The sequence below is a fragment of the Mirounga leonina genome, unplaced genomic scaffold (assembly GCF_011800145.1).
Source record: "Mirounga leonina isolate KUSES-001 unplaced genomic scaffold, KU_Mleo_1.0 Mir_53, whole genome shotgun sequence".
NCBI classification, from domain to species: domain Eukaryota; kingdom Metazoa; phylum Chordata; class Mammalia; order Carnivora; family Phocidae; genus Mirounga; species Mirounga leonina.
The window spans coordinates 17933893-17953025 of NW_023270807.1; the positions used below are offsets into that span (position 1 = coordinate 17933893).

General features: G+C 40.1%; 1 protein-coding gene across 1 annotated transcript in view; it reads right to left on the reverse strand.

Annotated features, from left to right (window-relative positions):
• PKHD1 (PKHD1 ciliary IPT domain containing fibrocystin/polyductin) overlaps positions 1-19133 on the reverse strand; it is a 454138-nt gene that overhangs the window by 396636 nt on the left and 38369 nt on the right. Inside the window, exons 22-26 of the mRNA XM_034990755.1 lie at positions 16485-16612; positions 14017-14201; positions 13018-13140; positions 11701-11806; positions 10684-10959 (exon numbers count right to left, since the gene is read on the reverse strand). Of these exons, the coding sequence (XP_034846646.1) occupies positions 10684-10959; positions 11701-11806; positions 13018-13140; positions 14017-14201; positions 16485-16612 (818 nt within the window). The remainder of the gene's footprint in view (positions 1-10683; positions 10960-11700; positions 11807-13017; positions 13141-14016; positions 14202-16484; positions 16613-19133) is intronic.

A 19133-nucleotide genomic window follows, 5' to 3' on the forward strand; every position in this document is an offset into this window, starting at 1 on the left:
AAAGAAGACATCCAAATGGCCAACAGACACATGAAAAAGTGCTCAACATCACTTGGCATCAGGGAAATGCAAATCAAAACCACGAGATACACCTCACACCAGTCAGAATGGCTAAAATTAACAAGTCAGGAAATGACAGATGTTGGCAAGGATGCAGAGAAAGGGGAACCCTCCTACACTGTTGGTGGGAATGCAAGCTGGTGCAGCCACTCTGGAAAACAGTAGGAAGGTTCCTCAGAGTTGAAAATAGAGCTACCCTACAACCCAGCAATTGCACTACTGGATATTTACCCCAAAGATACAAATGTAGTGATCCAAAGGGGCACCTGCACCCCAATGTTTATAGTAACAGTGTCCACAATAGCCAAACTATGGAAAGAGCCCAGATGTCCATCGACAGATGAATGGATAAAGAAGATGTGAGATACACACACACACACACACACACACAGGAATATTACTTGGCCATCAAAAAATGAAATCTTGCCATTTGCAATGATGTGGATGGAACTAGAGGGTATTATGCTAAGAGAAAGAAGTCAATCTGAGAAAGACAATTATCATATGATCTCACTGATATGTGGAATTTGAGAAACAAGGCAGAGGATCATAGGGGAGGAGAGGAAAAAATGAAACAAGACAAAACCAGAAAGGGAGACAAACCATAAGAGACTCTTAATCTCAGGAAACTCCAGGGTTGCTAGAGGGGAGAGGGTGGGGGGATGAGGTTGCTAGGTGATGGACATTGGGGAGGGTATGTGTTGTGGTGAGCGCTATGTGTTGTGTAAGACTGATGAATTACAGACCTGTACCTCTGAAACAAATAATACATTATATGTTAATAATAAAAAAATGAATTACAAAAATAGTAAACAAGTAGACAAACATATAAAGGGCTTACATCCACAATATATATTTTTAAAAAAAGCTCTTAAAATCAATAAGAAAGAAAAATAATCCAATTGAAATAAAGTGGGCTAAGGAGATGGACAAGTGACTGAAAAGAAAATACAATGCTTCTTAAACTTATGAAAAGATACTTAATTTCTCTCTTAGCAAAGTCAATGCGAAGTAAAACTACAATGAAATGTTATTTTTCTTCCATAAAATAAGCAAATATCAAAAAGTTTGGTAACATACTGTGTTAGTAAGATGTGGTAAGTATATAGTCATATATATTGCTACACAGACAATAAACTATAAAACCTCTAAAGAGAATATTTTGGTATTATCAAAATTTTAAGTCTACATAACCTCTTGACTCAGCAATTCCACTTCTAAGATGTTATACTACTATTTTTTTCACATACATGCAAAATGGAACAACTGCATATCCACATACAAAAGAATGAAGTTGGACCCTGTTTTAGGCTGAAATGTTTCCCCCAAAATTCATATTTTGAAGTCCTACCTGCCAATACCTCAAAAGGTGACCTAATTTGGGAAGAGGGTCATTGCAGCTGTAATCAGTTAAGACAAGATGAAGTCATGCTGGAGTGTGGGCCCCAATCCAATATGACTAATATCCTCATAAAAAGGAATAATTTGGACACAGAAAAGATACAGGGAGAACACCAAGTGAAGATGAAAGAGGAGATCAGGGTGATGTTTCCCCAAGCCAAGGAACACCAAAGATTGCCAGCAAACCACCGGAGGCTAAGGGAGAGGCACAAAACAGATTCTCCTTCATAGGCTGGTTCAGAAGGAATCAACCTGGTTGACACCTTGATCCTTGACTTCTGGCCTCCAGAACTGTGAGACGATAAATTTCTGTTGTTTAAGCCGTCCAGTTTCTGGTACCTGGATAAGCAGCCCTAGAAAATTAAGACAGACCCCTACCTCACACCATAAGCAAAAATTAAAATAAATGAAATACCTAAATGCAAAAGCTAAAACTATAAAACTCTCGGGGAAAAAATATGCATAAATTCTAGTGACATTGGATTAGGCCATTATTTCTTAGATATGACACAAAAGCATAAGTACCAACAAGAATAGGACAAACTAGACTTCACCAAAATTAAAAACCACAAACCGTGCTGCACAAGCCATGAGAGAGATAAGCAAGAGAAAAAAGGATTAGAGAAGATCTATAAAAACAACCACAAAACAAGTAACAAAAAGGCAATAAATACATACTTATCAATAATTACTTTGAATGTAAATGAACTAAATGCTCCAATCAAAACACATAGGGTGACAGAATGAATAAAAAAGTTAAGACCCATCTATATGTTGCCTACAAGAGACTCATTTAAGATCTAAAGACCCATATAGATTGAAAGTGAGGAGATACAGAAACATTTTCCATGCAAATGGATGTCAAAAGAAAGCCAGGGTAGCAATATTTATATCAGGAAAAATAGACTTTAAGAGAAAAACTGTAACAAGAGACAAAGAAGGACACTATATAATAATAAAGGGAAAAATCCAACAAGATATAACAATTGTAATTATTTATGCACCCAACATAGGAACACCCAAATACATAAACAGTTAATAACAATCATAAAGTAAATAATAGATACTAATACAGTAACAGTAGGGGATTTTAATAGCTCACTTATGTCAATGGACAGATCATCTAGAAAATCAATGAGGAAGCAGTGTCTTTGGAGGACATATGGGACCATATGGATCTAATAGACATATTCAGAACATTCCATCCTAAAACAGCAGAATACACATTCTTTTCAAGTGCATATGGAACATTCTCCAGAATATATCACACAATAGGCCATAAAACAAATCTCAATAAATCCAAAAAGATCGAAGTCATACCATGCATCTTTTCTGACCACAACACTACGAAACTAGAAATAAATCACAAGAAAAAATCTGGAAAGACCACAAATACATGGAGGTTAAATAACATGTTACTAAACAATGAATGGGTCAACGAAGAAATCAAAAATTACAAATGAAAATGAAAACACAATGGTCCAAAATCTTTGGGATGCAACAAAAGCAGTTCTAAGAGGGAAGTTTACAGAAATACAGGCCTACCTCAAGAAGCAAGAAAAGTCTCAAATTAACAACCTACCCTGACATCTATAGGAACTAGACAAAGAACAGACAAAACCCAAAACCAGCAGAATGAAGGAAATAATAAAGATTAGAACAGAAATAACATAAAACACAATAGAACAGATCAATGAAACCGGGAGTTGGTCTTTGAAAAGACTGACCAAATTGATAAACCTGTAGCCCGACTTGTCAAAACAGAAAGAGAGAGGACTCAAATCAGCAAAACCAGAAATAAAAGAGGAGAAATAAAAACTGACAACACAGAAATACAAAGAATTGGAAAAGAATATTATAAAAAAATTATATGCCAATTACTGGACAATTTAGACAGAATTGATAAATTCCTAGAAACATAGAACCTACCAAAACTGAAGCATGAAGAAACAGAAAACTTGAAGAACCCAATTACCAGCAATGAAATTGAGTCAGTAATCAAAAAATTCCCAACAAACAAAAGTCCAGGACCAGATGGCTTCACAGGCGAATTCTACCAAACATTTATAGAAGAGTTTATCCCTATTCTTCTCAAGCTATTCCAAAAAATAGAAGATGAAAGAAAGCTTCCAAATTCATTCTATGAGGCCAGCATTACCCTGATACCAAACCAGATAAAGATACCACAAAAAAAAGAGAACTAGAGGCCAATATTCTGGATGAACATAGGTGCAAAAATCCTCAATAAAATATTAGCAAACTGCATACAACAGTCCATTAAAAATATTCACCTTGACCAAGTGGTACTTATTTCTGGGATGCAAGGGTGGTTCGATATTTGCATATCAATAAACATGATACATCATATCAAGAAGAGAAAGGATAAAAACAATATGATCATTTCAATAGATGCAGAAAAGGCATTTGACAAAGCACAACATCAATTTATGATAAAAATCCTCAACAAAGTTGGTTTAGAGGGTACATACCTCAACATAATAAAGGGCTTATATGAAAAACCTACAGCTAACATCATCCTCAATGGTGAAAAACTTAAGAGCTTTTCTTGTAAGGTCAAGAACAAGACAGGGATGTCCACTCTTGCCATTTTTATTCAACATAGTACTGGAAGCCCCAGCCACAGCAATCAGACAAAAGAAGGGAATAAAAGGCATCCAAATTGGCAATGAAGAAATAAAACATCCACTATTTGCAGATATGATCCTATAGGTAGAAAATGCTAAAGACTCCACCAAAAAATTGCTAAAACTGATAAATGAATTCAGTAAAGTTGCAGGATACAAAATCAATGTACAGAAACCCATTGCATTTCTACACACTAATAATGAAGTAACAGAAAGAGAAATTTTTTTATTTTATTTTATTTTATTTTTTAAATAGATCTTCTGGTTTTTTTTTTTTAAGATTTTATTTATTTATTTGAGAGAGAGAATGAGAGAGAGAGAGCATGAGAGGGGGGAGGGTCAGAGGGAGAAGCAGACTCCCTGCCAAGCAGGGAGCCCGATGCGGGACTCGATCCCGGGACTCCAGGATCATGACCTGAGCCGAAGGCCGTCGCTTAACCAACTGAGCCACCCAGGCGCCCGAAAGAAATTTTTTTTAAATCCCATCTACAATTGCACCAAAATTAATAAAATAAATTTAACCAAATAGGTGAAAGATTTGTACTCTGGAAACATAAAATATTGATGAAAGAAACTGAAGATGACACAAACAGAAAGACATTCCATGCTCATGGATTGGAAGAACAAAAATAGTTAAAACGTCCATACTACACAAAGCAATATACAGATTTAATGCAGTCCATATCAAAATACCAAAAGCATTTTTCACAGAACTAGAACAAACAATCCTGAAATTTGTATGGAACCACAGAAGACCCTGAACAGCCAAAGCAATTTTGAAAAAAAAAAAAGGAAACTGGAGGTATCACAATTCCAGACTTCAAGTTATACTACAAAGTTGTAGTAATCAAAACAATATGGTACTAGCACAAAAAGGGACACATAGATCAAAGGAACAGAATATAAATCCCAGAAATAAACCCACAATTATATGGTTAATTAATCTTCAACAAAAGAGATAAGAGAATGGAATGGGAAAAAGACAGTCTCTTCCATAAATGGTGTTGGAAAAACTGGACAGCTACATGCAAAAGAATGAAATGGGCCCAGCACTTAGAGCATACACAAAAATAAACTCAAAATGGATTAGGGACCTAAGTGGAGACCTGAAACCATAAAAACCCTAGAAGAGAGAACAGGCAGTCGTTTCTCTGACATCGGCTGTAACAACATCTCTCCAGATGTTTCCTAAAGGAAACAAAAGCAAAATAAACTATTGGGGCTACATCAAAATAAAAAGCTTCTGTATAGCAAGAAGCAACCAACAAAACTAAAAAAACAACCTACTGAATGGGAGAAGATATTTGCAAATGACATATCTGATAAAGGATTAGTATCCAAAATACATAAAGAACTTACACAACTCAACACCACAAAGCAAATCATCTAATTTAAAAATGGGCATAAGATATGAACAGACATTTCTCCAAAGAAGACATACAGATGGCCAACAGACACATGAAAAGATGCTCAACATCTCTCATCATCAGGGAAATGCAAATCAAAACCATAATGCAATATCAACTCATACCTGTCAGAATGGCTAAAATCGAAAAGTCAAGAAACAAGTGTTCATGAGGATGTGGAGAAAACAGAACCCTCGTGCATTATTGATGGGAATGCAAACTGATGCAACTACTGTAGAAAACAGTATGGGGCGCCTGGGTGGCTCAGTCGTTAAGTGTCTGCCTTCGGCTCAGGTCATGATCCCAGGGTCCTGGGATCGAGCCCCGCATCGGGCTCCCTGCTCTGCGGGAAGCCTGCTTCTCTCTCTCCCACTCCCCCTGCTTGTGTTCCCTCTCTCGCTGTGTCTCTCTCTGTCAAATAAATAAATAAAATCTTTAAAAAAAAAAAAGAAAACATTATGGAGGTTCCTCAAAAATTAAAAATAGAACTACCCTACAATCTAGTAATCACATTACTGAGTATTTACCCAAAGAATATGAAAATACTAATTCAAAGGGATACATGCACCCCTATGTTTATTGCAACATTATTTACAATAGTAAAATTATGGAAGTAACCCAAGTGTCCATCAATGGATAAAGAATGGATAAAGAAGATGTGAGATATATATATCTATATATCTCAGAATATTCAGCCATAAAAAATGAAATCTTGCCATTTGCAACAACATGGATGGAGCTAGAGAGTATATTGCTAAATGAAATAAGCCAATCAGAGAAAGTCAAATACCATATGATTTCACTCATATATAGTATTTAAGCAACAAAACAAATGAACAAAGGGAAAAAAAAATAAACTAAAAAACAGACTCAACTACAGAGAATAAACAGTTACCAGAGGGGAGGTGGGTGGGGGAATGAGTGAAATAGGTAAAGGGGATTAAGAGTACACTTATCATGATGAACACTGAGTAATATATAGAATTGTTGAATCATTATACTGTACACCTGAAATAATATAATACTGTATGTTAATTACACTGGAATTAAAATTTTTAAAAATTTAAAAACAACTTTTGTGCTCCAAAGAATACTATCAAGAAAATAAAAAGACAACCCACAAAAAGGGAAAAAAATACATGCAACTCATATATCTGATGAGACTCTTACCCACCATATATAAAGAACTCTTATAACTCAATAATAAATGGCCAAAGGATTTTGATGAGCATTTCTCCGAAGATACACAAATGGTTAGGAAGGACATGAAAAGATGTTCAACATCATTAGTCATTAGGAAAATTCAAATCAAAATCACGATGATAATAGGCTCCAGTTCAAGATGGCAATGTAGGAAGACTCTGAACTCACCTCCTCCACAGAACATACCAAATTACACCTCTTAATAGAACAATTCCTCCTGAAGAAGAACTGAGAGCTGACTGACCAGCTAGCTATTAAACAGCCAAAGACAGAGAGAATGGCAAGAGAACAGTGAGAGATATGCAAAGACAGTAACAAGAACCCCCACCCCCAATGTTGCAAATGGCTGTGGTGAGGAACAGTACTGAAGGACCAGGAATAGATCCTTCTGTCCTTGGGAACACAAAAAACCCTGCAGTTTAAAGAGCAACTAGCATATAAAAGAGACAACACTAAAACTCTGCCAAGTGGTTGAGTTGCTGCCAGAAAGCTCTTCAGATCACAGGGACTGGAGAATGACACAGTTCACAATCCTATCCCACCACAAAAGCCTAGACCAGAGTAGGGTCTAGCCACCATAACTGGAATGTTCAGTCATCTTGGTGAGCTTATGACTTTAGCAAGCCCGTGGTCCACAAGCTTGCACCAACCACCCTGTGGTGCTAGGGCACAGAAAACAAACTGTGGAATTGTGGGGGTTTTGTTTGTTTTAATTTATACTGTCTTATTGTATTTTTACTTTTTAAAATGTCTTGTCTTATTTTGTTTTTATTTTTTTTCTTGGTTTTGTTCTTTTCTTTCTTGTTCTTTTTTCTTTTCTCCTTTTTTTTCTTCTTTCTTTTTTCTTCTTTCATCTTATTTTTTTAATTTTATTATTATTTGTTTCTTTATTCTCTCTGTAAAAAGTCATGGTTTAAAAGAGTAACTAGCATATACATCCATAGCTCCAGTCAGCAAAAATACACACAGTCTGCCCAACTCCAGAGAAGTAGCCATTTTGCCTAATCCATAGAAACAAACACAGAAAGTCATGCAAAATGGGGAGACAGAGGAATATGCTCCAAAAGAAAAAACAAGAAAAAAACTTAGTAAAAGAATTAAGTGGAACCAAAATAAGTAACATACCTGATAAATAATTTAAAGTAATGATCATAAAGATACTCACTAGGCTGGAGAAAAGAATGGAAAAACTTGGTGAGAGCTTCAATAAAGAGAATATATTTTTAAAAACCAGTCAGAGTTGGGGCGCGTGGGTGGCTCAGTTGGTTAAGCGACTACCTTCGGCTCAGATCATGATCCTGGAGTCCCTGGATCAAGTGCCGCATCGGGCTCCCTGCTCTGCAGGGAGTCTGCTTCTCCTTCTGACCCTCCCCCCTCTCATGTGCTCTCTCTCATTCTCTCTCTCTCAAATAAATAAATAAAATCTTAAAAAAAAAAAAACAGTCAGAGTTGAATACAATAACTGAAATTAAAAAACACACTAGAAGGAATCAACAGATTACAGGATGCAGAAGAATGTATCAATGATCTGGAAGACAAGGTAATGGAAAATTTCGGCTCAGGTCATGATCTCAGGGTCCTGGGATCAAGTCCCATGTCAGGCTCCGCACTCAGCAGGGAGTCTGCTTGAGGATTCTCTCTCTCTCTCTCCCTCTCCATCTCCCCCTCACACACTCTCTCTCTCTTAAAAAAAAAAAAAAAAAAAAGCCTTTCTAGGGTGCTTCTGCATATGGGCAAGTGGTGATTTCAAATGTTATTGATTACAATACTTTATGTATTCATTACATATAAAGCTACTCTGTAAATTCTTTGCTGGTAGGCCTCAATCTGGTTCTATTTAAACTCCCCATAGCAGCATTTCTCAAACTATACTATTCCTAGAAATTGCCTGAGGATCCTGTTAAAGTGCAAATTGATTCAGGAGGTCTGGGGTGGAGGCTGAGACTCTGCGTTTCTAAAAAACTCCCAGATGATGCAGATACCACTGGTCCAGAACCACACTTTGAGTGCCAAGATCTTCAGCATCTAGCGGGGCTTTATAATGTTGATTGATTGATTGATCGATTGACACTGGTTGATACTAGGTAAGTGGCAGAGCAGAGGAAGGGTTAACAGGGAAAGTTTAGAGCCAGTAATTAGAAAAGTAGGAGCTAGAGAGAGGCTTTCCCCTTAGTCTTACTAAAAGCCAACTTGCACCCATCATACACTACCCCTTCTCGGAGTCTTCCATCTTTTACTAAAGTATAGAAGGATGAAGTGCAATCCTCCTAGACAAATCCCTGCACTATGCATCGCTGGTACCGCATGCCCTGATAGGGTGACCAACTCATCCTGCTTTGCCTGGGACTTGCCAAGGTTTAGCACTGAGTTCCAAAGCCTCACTTTAAAACTAAAAAGTCTCATGTCCTGGGAGACCCCTCAGTCCCAAGAAAACAGGACAGTTGGCCACCCCACCTGTGAAAAGCACTCTACAGAGGGGAAGTGAGGATGACAAGGTCCCATGTGTGCACTTGAGGTGTGTGCAATCCAGTTGGTGGGGGGTGGAGAGGAGGTGAAGGCGGGTTTGTGTGACCTGAACTGCAAAGCCAACCTTCTAAGAAGATCAAAGCCACTTAAAAATCTCAGGAGAAGACACTATTTTAGGCCCTAAATTCAAACCAATAATTACTGAGTTCCTAGAGAATATGATCTTTCACCCCGAGCTCCCCATATCATCTGGTCCCTGCCTGAAACCACCGAGAAATAGAGCAAGCTTGCTCGGTTCCTGTGCAGAGATGAGTCAGGGTGGGCCTCATAATTCACTCTTCTAGGCAAAGTCAAGTCAGAAATGAGCTGTTCCTTTGAGCAATGAGTCTGTGGCAGGAAATGCTGCTTTAAACAAAAAAAAAGGTTCTAAGCCACAGTTCTTTGACCAAGAGAATAAACAATGACACAAATCCAAGACATTAAAGAAAGTAGTTTTATGCTCTAAAAAATCATACATTAACACATATAAGTGAGTTTTCCTGACATTCTTACAATCTGGCTGGGTTGTTTTTAACTGGTTGCGTCCCTCAGAAGGCATGGAGAGATCCCTGGTTTCCATGGCACTAACCTACAATCCATGGGGTCAATGTCGGTAAGACCCACTGCCTTCTGTCTACTGCCCACTCAAATAGTAGTTGGCTTTGCATGCTAGCCAAGTATCCAACTGTACATCAGTCCACAAACGATTGTGTACATAAGGCCTGTGCTTCATATTTGCAAATGTTTTTACTTTTCAAGGTCCTTTCCCACCTGTTGGCTCATTTTAATCTCACACAGAAGTAGGAGGCTTGTGAGTCAGGCATCATCAGGCCCGCTGCATAGCTAAGTCAGCAGGGCGGCACAGAAGAAGCAGGAGGCTGAGCTTCTGAAAATCCCAGTTTGCAGCTAGCTCTACCTCTTCCCATTGGAAAGCCTTGGGCCAGTCACTCTGCTTCCAACCACCATTACCTCATCTAAAAAAAGTGGATAATAATTCCATCTTTGGAGCAGTTCTAGGCATTTAGGGAGTGCGACTGCCCAGATGAGGTACTCAGTAAATGATACTGTGCCCATCATCATCGTTATTAGGAAAATGCATCCCATAAAAGTAACTGAAACTCCTAAGGTCACATATCTGACTTTCGCAGGACAAAAACCCAGGCACATGTCCCAACTCCCAATCTGGTGTTGTTCCCCCTGGACCGAATTGTCCCAGTGCCTCAGTAACTGACCCAGTTATGCCTGACACCCTCAGCCAACTATGATCCTTTATGGGGCAAGTGACTTCATTTAAGGGCTCAAAAGTCTGTAGCTCATTAGACAAAATTGCTGATGGCAGAAAACAAAAAGCTGTGACTCGTAGGGGATATAGAATTTATCACGTGACAGGACTAGGTTCCTCATATTGGCAAGCATGCTAGCTTCAGAGGGTCAGATGCATGGTGGGGTGCTCCCCAGCTTACCAATCTCTGCAGCTCTGGAAGGCTCCACAGCATCCAGTCTGGGCTCCATGCTTAGGAAGAGGGCTTCTCCACTGGCGTTGATGGCATGACCAAAAGGCCTCACCACCACAGAGAGCGGGTGCATTCCAACAGGTAGCAGGTCTGTCTGACAGACCACGTTCGTTTGGTTTGAGAAAAGAACTTTGCAAATCGTGTTGTTCACCATAACCTCCAGGGCCTGGGGGTCACCGGAGAAACTAGTTCCCAAAATATAAACCAGTAGGTTGGTGTCACCATCTTAAAAGAGGGAAAAAAATAAATAAAAGAACAAAGTCATCTCTCAGTGATATAACTCCATTTAAGAGAACTCTGTCCAATGTCAAATGTTCATTCCCTCTCACCTTCCCCTCCCAAAATTCAAGGAGTTGAATGCTGACTCAAATATTGGGCATCTATATTTATTATGGCAGTATACAGCCCCCATCTGAAGTTTTCTCAAACTAGAATAAGAGATCACTAGTCAACTTTTAAAAAATGAAAAAAAATCAAAATAAACAAATTTCAAAACAAGGGACAAAGAGAATAAAACATTTTAGGTGATCAAAACTCCACCTGTCTCGGGGCACCTGGGTGGCTCAGTCAGTTAAGTGTCTGACTCTTGGTTTCAGCTCAGGTCATGATCTCAGGGTTGTGAGATTGACCCCATGTTGGGCTCCCTGCTCAGCATGGAGCCTGCTTGGGATTCTCTCTCTTCCTCTCCCTCTGCCCTTCCCCTGCTCAGGTGTGCACTCTCTCTCTCTCTCTTTCTCTCTCTCTCTCTCTCTCTCAAAAAAAGAAAAAATGCTCCACCTGTCTCCATTTCAAACCATAACCATATCATTTAGATTAAACAAAAAATACACTTTCTGCTGCATCACTTAACATCCACCCCATGAATTGATGCACCTTCTGTCCACCCACCACCAGGTACATGGCCTCTAACAAATCACTCTGAGTCTGAAGTTCATGACTATCTCAATGCCAACTCACAAATCATACCAAGGGAATACCACACAGAGTGGACCTGGGGAGTGGACCCTTCAAGGTACTGGAAAGAACAGGAACCTGAGCAATGGGCTGGTATATCATTCACTCGCACAACCACCTGAAAAAAATGCAGAAGAATTAAAGGCAAATGTATGCATTTCATGTGCTCAAGAGTATTCAGAAAGCACTTGTGAAATGTGCCCAAATTAACCTGTTTAATGACTCGTTTTTTTTCTTTCTTCTATTTCTCAGTTACAAACCCTAATGAGTGATTCAAAATATGTTAGGCTTTCTTAAAATGACAGTTTTTTGCTGAAACCTAACATTTCTACAATCAAATATGCTAAATCTTGAATAAATTTCCTCTCTGTAGTAAATTTAATAAAATTCAAATTGCCCAAGGACTTTTTATCACTCTAGATTATATTCAACTGGATACCTGTGATAAGTCCTTTATTTGCTGGTACATGCCAACAAAGTAGGCACCTTCCTTCCATTGTACTACGTGGATATGCACCTGGAAAACAGTGTACTTGGGCATTTGGTTTGGGGTCTTTTTGTCCTAGAATGGTAGGTCCCCAATAAGAGACTGCATGAGTCTTCCTCTCACTGTTTCTAATGTTAATCTGGTGGAACTCTACAATACTTGGAGATGGGGAAGGTGAAAAAAATAGGACTTGTTTGATGCTCTACATATAAAATATGGATTAAAAGCACACACTATATTTATAATACTGTTTGCTTATGGAGGGAAGGGGTGTGGGGATGGCACGAAGGCATACATGATAAAGAACATTTCAATTTTATCTCTAGTGTTTTATTCATAAACACACACAAAACATAATCTATCAAAATATTGGCAATTATTAACCTTTGGTTTGGATACCCAGGTGTTGGTTACATTATTCTTTATAGTTTTAACATTTTAAATTTTCTCAAATTAAAAGCAGATGACTTGTAACAGGAATATGGGCAGATGGAAAAGATAAAAAGACATTTTAAAGAGATAAGGCACTGACTTAGCTCATTTACTTTCCAGTGCCACTGTGTGGAGGTAATAAATCCTATGTAGCTACAGAGGTTCTCCATTTTTGGTACCATAATAACAGCATTGATAATTATAATAATAGGATGCTGTGCTTACAAAGTGCTTCTATTTTCAAAGCACTGTTTTTTATGCACCGTGGAAGTAGAGAGAGGACAGGCATAACTGTCTCTGTTTTATGGATTGGAAAACTGATCCTTGAAACTGGTCCACGTTACATATCCAGGAGGGACTGAGACACCTGGAAGTGGTACTTGCACTTTGGGCGGTCCATCTGCTCTCACCTGAGTGTGCTGGTTAGCAGTAACCAACATGTCTCCAAATATGGGTCCAAGAAAAACTCCACCATCATACACCACCCGCATGGTTGCAGCAGGGTTCACTCCAGTTAGATTTGCATCAGAGACCTGAAATGGTTAAATTTCTGGTGAATTCTGTCACGGAACAGACATCTAATCTAATAGAAGTCTAAATCTCATGATAAAGGGTCTTTTCACATAAAGGTAAGGGGAAAAGTGCTATAAGATGACTCTCATCCATCCTCCATCTCCACCCCAATATTTTGTTTGAAAACCAGATGACCCAGAATACCATATAACAGGGATAAAATTTTATCTTGGGTTTCATTTTATAATAACCAAATGCTAGATGGTCATTAGATTATTTTTTAAAACCCTAAATATGCAAGAGCATCTGGTTTTGTCATTATCCAGAGACAGCAAATCCTTTTTGAAACTTCCTTCTGCTGTGCCATCTGCCTCCATGATAATCTAAGTCAATCACATCTGCTTAAATTATCTAATAACAGATGTAGAATTATTGTATAGTGGACACTGACCAACAACTTCTACCTACACCGAGTTAGGGAAGGAGATGTTGGGTTTAAATTGCTTTACCAGCAATTTAATGTATGAGATGCAAAACATGCCTTGAAAACTTCCCGAAAGATCACTGAACCCCTTTACTTGAATATTCCAACAAAATTAATAATTCATGATGGTTTTCACTCATATAATTCTGATTTTTTTTTTAAGATTTTATTTATTTATTTGAGAGAGAGAGAATGAGAGACAGAGAGCACAAGAGGGAGGAGGGTCAGAGAGAGAAGCAGACTCCCTGCCGAGCAGGGAGCCCGATGCGGGACTCGATCCCGGGACTCCAGGATCATGACCTGAGCCGAAGGCAGTCGCTTAACCCACTGAGCCACCCAGGCGCCCTTGATTTTTTTTTTTTTTTTACAAAATTGCTCCCAGACACCAAACCCACACCACTACCATACATACCCTCATGAAATTGGGCAAATCTCCAACTTGGGTGGACCAGGAGAGGGTCCACACATGCTCATAGCAAGACTTCAGCTCCTCCGTTACAATGAGGTCAGTGACGTTGAGGTACCTGGATGTGAGGCTATCAGCATTGTTCTGTAAGAGCTTGCGAAGGTGACTAGCGGATATACACACGGGGACATCTGTGGGACAAGGTTTTGATATAAAACATACAAAATACTAATTACTCCACCGCATGAGGTTTCCTCATCAAAATAACAGAGAAAAAATGTCAGGGTGTCCACTAATTATACAGGAGACCCTCAAGTTCAAAATATGCCTTTGAGTGAAACCCCAGCCCAGTTAACCGTGTGTTTCCTAAGGCAAATACAAGGAGAGGCCTACTTTTTATATTGTGATACCTTTAATCAGTATCCCATCTTATAGCAAGCAGAGAGCATCATCACATCAGACAAAACCATCTCCACTGTCAACTCCAAATATACACTCCAGACACCCTGGTAATGCCTGAAAGCCTTATGAAATAGTGGGTTTCCCCTGGAAAACTCTAGCTGGCCCTGAGAACAGAGAAAAGTTGGCCACCTTTCACAGGCAGTTGGGGGAGGTACATAGCACCTGGCGCCCATAAAAGCTTAGCCAACCCAGCTGAGGAATGTTGGCATTGAACTTCGGCTTCTCTATTAGAATTCTTTTAAGCCCAACCATCTGCTTCCCCATTCCACAGCCCCACAGAGAAATAACAGCCCTCTGTGCTTAAGCCCTGCTCGTGGTTGAACTCTGGTTCTTGCTTTACCGAAAGTTTCCATTTCATTAGCTACTCCCGAAAGCCCTGTAAGGTGGGCCATTTAGGTATCCTAATGCCTACTCTAGAGATGAAGAAAGTGAGACCCAAGGAGATTCAGAAGCTGCCCAACCAAGAGAGACGGGTTTACACTTAACCCAGAATGCCTTCTAATTCCTCAAGGGTCTTCCTCTTGAATTCCACACGGCCTGGGAGTGTTCAGAAAATACCACTGTATTTCTAAAGTGCAAACAAAATTCTCCTCCTTTTAAAAAAGGTTGCTCTACATTTAGATAATTTGAGGCCATTACCATTTCCAAAGGCCAGGTTAAGGCTGACTTTCCTGGATTGTTTGGCAGTGGTGTGAAGGGCATCACAATAGAACATGGTGGCAGGAAGAGGATCTACAGACAGGTTGCAGCTCATGAGAAGGGAAGCATGACCCACGGATGGACTTCATAGACACAGGGCACTGTTGACCCTCACTCACCCATTTATCAGACTCCAGTAGCCCACAGCCTTCAGTTTGTCCTAAGTGGCCCTATTAGGGTAAAAATACCATTCCTCCCACCTGAGAAGATTCTTGCAAGCCCAGCCATCTTTCTTCTTGGGAGGGCAGAAGACTTTTGGACCATGTGCCAATTTTTATACAGCCACCCTTGACCTCTCCTGAGCCTCCTTTCTGATTCTCCTAGGGTTTTACCAAATAAATGGTGTGATCACTTCTATTCCTTATCCTCTGTGAAATGTGTACATTCTTAGGGATTTAGAAAAGGTTCCACACCACTTACATCTGAAAGCTCTTTCTACATTGTTATGACCACTAAAATTCTCAATAGCATATGGTGTCACCATGGAGTTTAACTTGGAAGGACCAAGGTTACCATAGAAATTGGCCTAGGAAACTCCAGAGAGAATAGGACTGACCTGATAATCAAATACCCAAGTTCGCATCCAGACCCTGCCATCAACTATTTGTATGACCTCTGAGCAAGCTCCAGTATACTGGGCTCAATGGTGGCCTTCCGAAAGATATGTCAATATCCTAATCCCTGGAACCTATGACTATTTCCTTATAAGGCAAAAGAGTGTATATTACCTTATATTGCAGAAGATGTGGTTAAGAATCTTGAGAGGAAGAGCTTATCCTGGGTTATCCAGGTAGGCCCTAAATGCAATCATATGTATCCTTATAAGAGAGAGACAGAGGAGGTTTTGAGATAGAAGAGGAAGAAACAGTGAGACCACGGCAGCAGGAGTGGGAGTGATGTGGCCACGGAATATGAGCAGCCACCAGAAGCTAGAAGAGCAGGGAAACAGATCCTCCCCTAGAGCCCTTGAGGGGGAGTGGGGCACTGCTGACAACTTGATTTTAGATTTCTGGCCCCCAGAATGCAAGAGAACAGATTTCTGTTGTTTTAACCCACCAAGGTTTCGGTGATTTGTTACGACAGCCCCAGGAAGCTAATCCACTCAATCTCCACATCTACAAAACTAAAAAGTTGGGATCGTATTAACAATGATATGGTATTGTTATTGTCCAGATCTTTAATTTTAAGAATGCCACGTTCAAAATAGCTTTAAGACTGTCACCCTGCCTGACAATCTCTCAGGATGCTGTTTGCCTGGGGATGCCCCTAAAAAATGGAAGTGAGACATTGGTGCACTCCAATTGCCCCTTTACCAGGAATCACTGTGGTAGGAAGTTGGATGCGAAAGTATCCTCCTAGAGGTGGACTTGTCTTCTGGATCCTCTGTGTTGTCACCTGGACCAATCTGGATCCTTCTTCTCCTCCTTCAGTGGACACAGAGCTGTGGCATGTCAAAAACAAAGCCTTAACCACAGTAACCATCCAGAAGTGCCACTCTAGACAGAATTTAACTCCATCTCAAAGACCAGACAGTCGGCCATGTTTCCAGGACACAATCTCAACCTCCCAAATATCGGATATCCCTGTCCCATCATGGCAGAAGAAGTGCAGTGTAAATATTAGCATTCTTTTTTAAAAAAAAACATTTTATTTATTTATTTGAGACAGAGAGAGAGAGCACACAAGCAGGGGGGAGGGGCAGAAGGAGAAGCAGACTCCCCACTGAGCAGGGAGCCCGATGCAGAACTTGATCCCAGGACCCTGAGATCATGACCTGAGCCGAAGGCAGATGCTGAACCAACTGAGCTACCCAGGCGCCCCAGATATTCTGATTCTTACAGAATGTTCCACCCTACCCCTGCATGGATCCTGGGAGCATAGGGACCCAGAGTAAAAAGTGATGACTCCGGCCTCCACAGCTCTGGCCCTGAAGCACAGAGTGGACAGAGAACGTGGTATTCTCTAACCCATTCATATCATCAAATGAGCAGTCAGTGCCCTGTTCCACAGATGCTTCCCCACTCTGTATCCCCACCTGACACACAGGCCACTCCTTCTGGCCAACTTCTTAGCTGGTGCCCATGTACAAACACACTGCCTGCCTAATCTTGCTTTTAATACAATAAATGGGTCAAATAAATCATGGAATACCATGAGATGGAATATCATTCAACCAATGAAATCATATTTTAGAAAAATCATACCATTCCCCCTCAATGATACGGGGAAATATTCAATTTAGGCCATTAGGTGAAATGGGCATGTTGCCAAATATAGTGTGTAATGTGTGGTCCCAATTTGAGGTTTAAAAAGTAAATATATACATATATACGTGGGTATATGTATACAAAAACTGCTTAGGAAAAAGGTAGTTAGAATATGGATCCAACATGTCAGTAGAAGTTACCTCCAAGCAGAGGGATTATGAGTGACATTTTATCTTCTTCTACATCTTTTTCTGTATTTTCCAAATTTTCCATAATGAACATATATGATCTTTATCAGTATTAGAAACTACATATTGATGGGGATGCCAGGGTGGCTCAGTCAGTTAAGCGTCTGCCTTCGGCTCAGTTCATGATCCCAGGGTCCTGGGATCAAGTCCCGCATCAGTCCCCTTGCTCAGTGGGAAGCCTGCTTCTCCCTCTGCCTGCCTCTTCCCCTACTTGTGCTCTCTTTCTCTCTGACAAATAAATAAATAAAATCTTTAAAAAAAAGAACTACATGTTGATGTACATAAATATAACTATACAGAAACAGAGTGATACCATCTGGGTTGAGGATGAAGCTAGCAGAGACCAGTCCAAGGGGGTCCTGTCTTGCTGAGGCGGGAAGCTCCCAGAAGGAGTTAAGGGACTTGAGGAAATATCAGAAAGGAAGATTGCCAGGACCATTCTGTTGTGGTCCCAAGTCAGCCTCTAGCATTTCTGAGTTAAAGTTTTGGCACTTGGAATGCAGGACTACAGGCTGGCTAATATGGCAGCCCCCTCCACCACCTCAGCTCCTTCACTCCTTGATTCTGTTGATGGTTTTTACGTCTTTCCTGCCCAGCGGGCCATGGAACACTAAGTCAAGGAGAGTAGACCCCAGATCCAAGCTCTCTGCACTTTCATATACCATCCCAAGCATGGTAGGAGTAGAACTCATCTTGGAACGTGTTAGAAAAAGATGGAAAGAAAAATGTTAAAGGCAGAACATCTCAATTCTTTCATTCTATTGGGGTTTAAGTGAAAAATGAAAAGAACGAATTAGAGCACACATGTGTTCCAGAAGTTGGGAGGAGCCTGATCCTTAGTTACTGCTTTATAAACTGTGGCTGGACTCTTGTTGACTATTAAGAAGCAACGCTTATGGGCCTCTGGTGCCATCTGGTGGTAAGTTCTTAGAAACAGCTGTTTTTTGTTCTTTAAGTATTTCATTCACCTCGAAAGATTCCAATAAGATAAATATATGGGAAATGGAATGAGGGAAGTAAAGAGAAAACATTGGTAATGGGAAGCGCTGAACAGCGTAAAAATACAACTACTTTAAAACAAATTCACTAGAAACAAGTTCTCAAAGTGTAGTCCCCAGACTAGTAGAATCAGCATTGTCTGGGAGCTCATTAGAAATGCACAATCTCGGGCGCCTGGGTGGCTCATTTGGTTAAGCGACTGCCTTCGGCTCAGGTCATGATCCTGGAGTCCCTGGATCAAGTCCCGCATCGGGCTCCCTGCTCAGCGGGGAGTCTGCTTCTCCCTCTGACCCTCCCCCCTCTCATGTACTCCCTCTCTCTCATTCTCTCTCTCTCAAATAAAAATAAATAAAGTATTTAAAAAAAAAAAAAAGAAATGCACAATCTCGGGCCTCACCTCAAACAGACTAAGTTAGAGACAGAGTGGGTAAGGCCCAGCAATTTGTGTTTTAACACGGTCAGGTCAGTCTGTCCTGCATTCCTAAGACGGTCAGTCTGTCCTGCATTC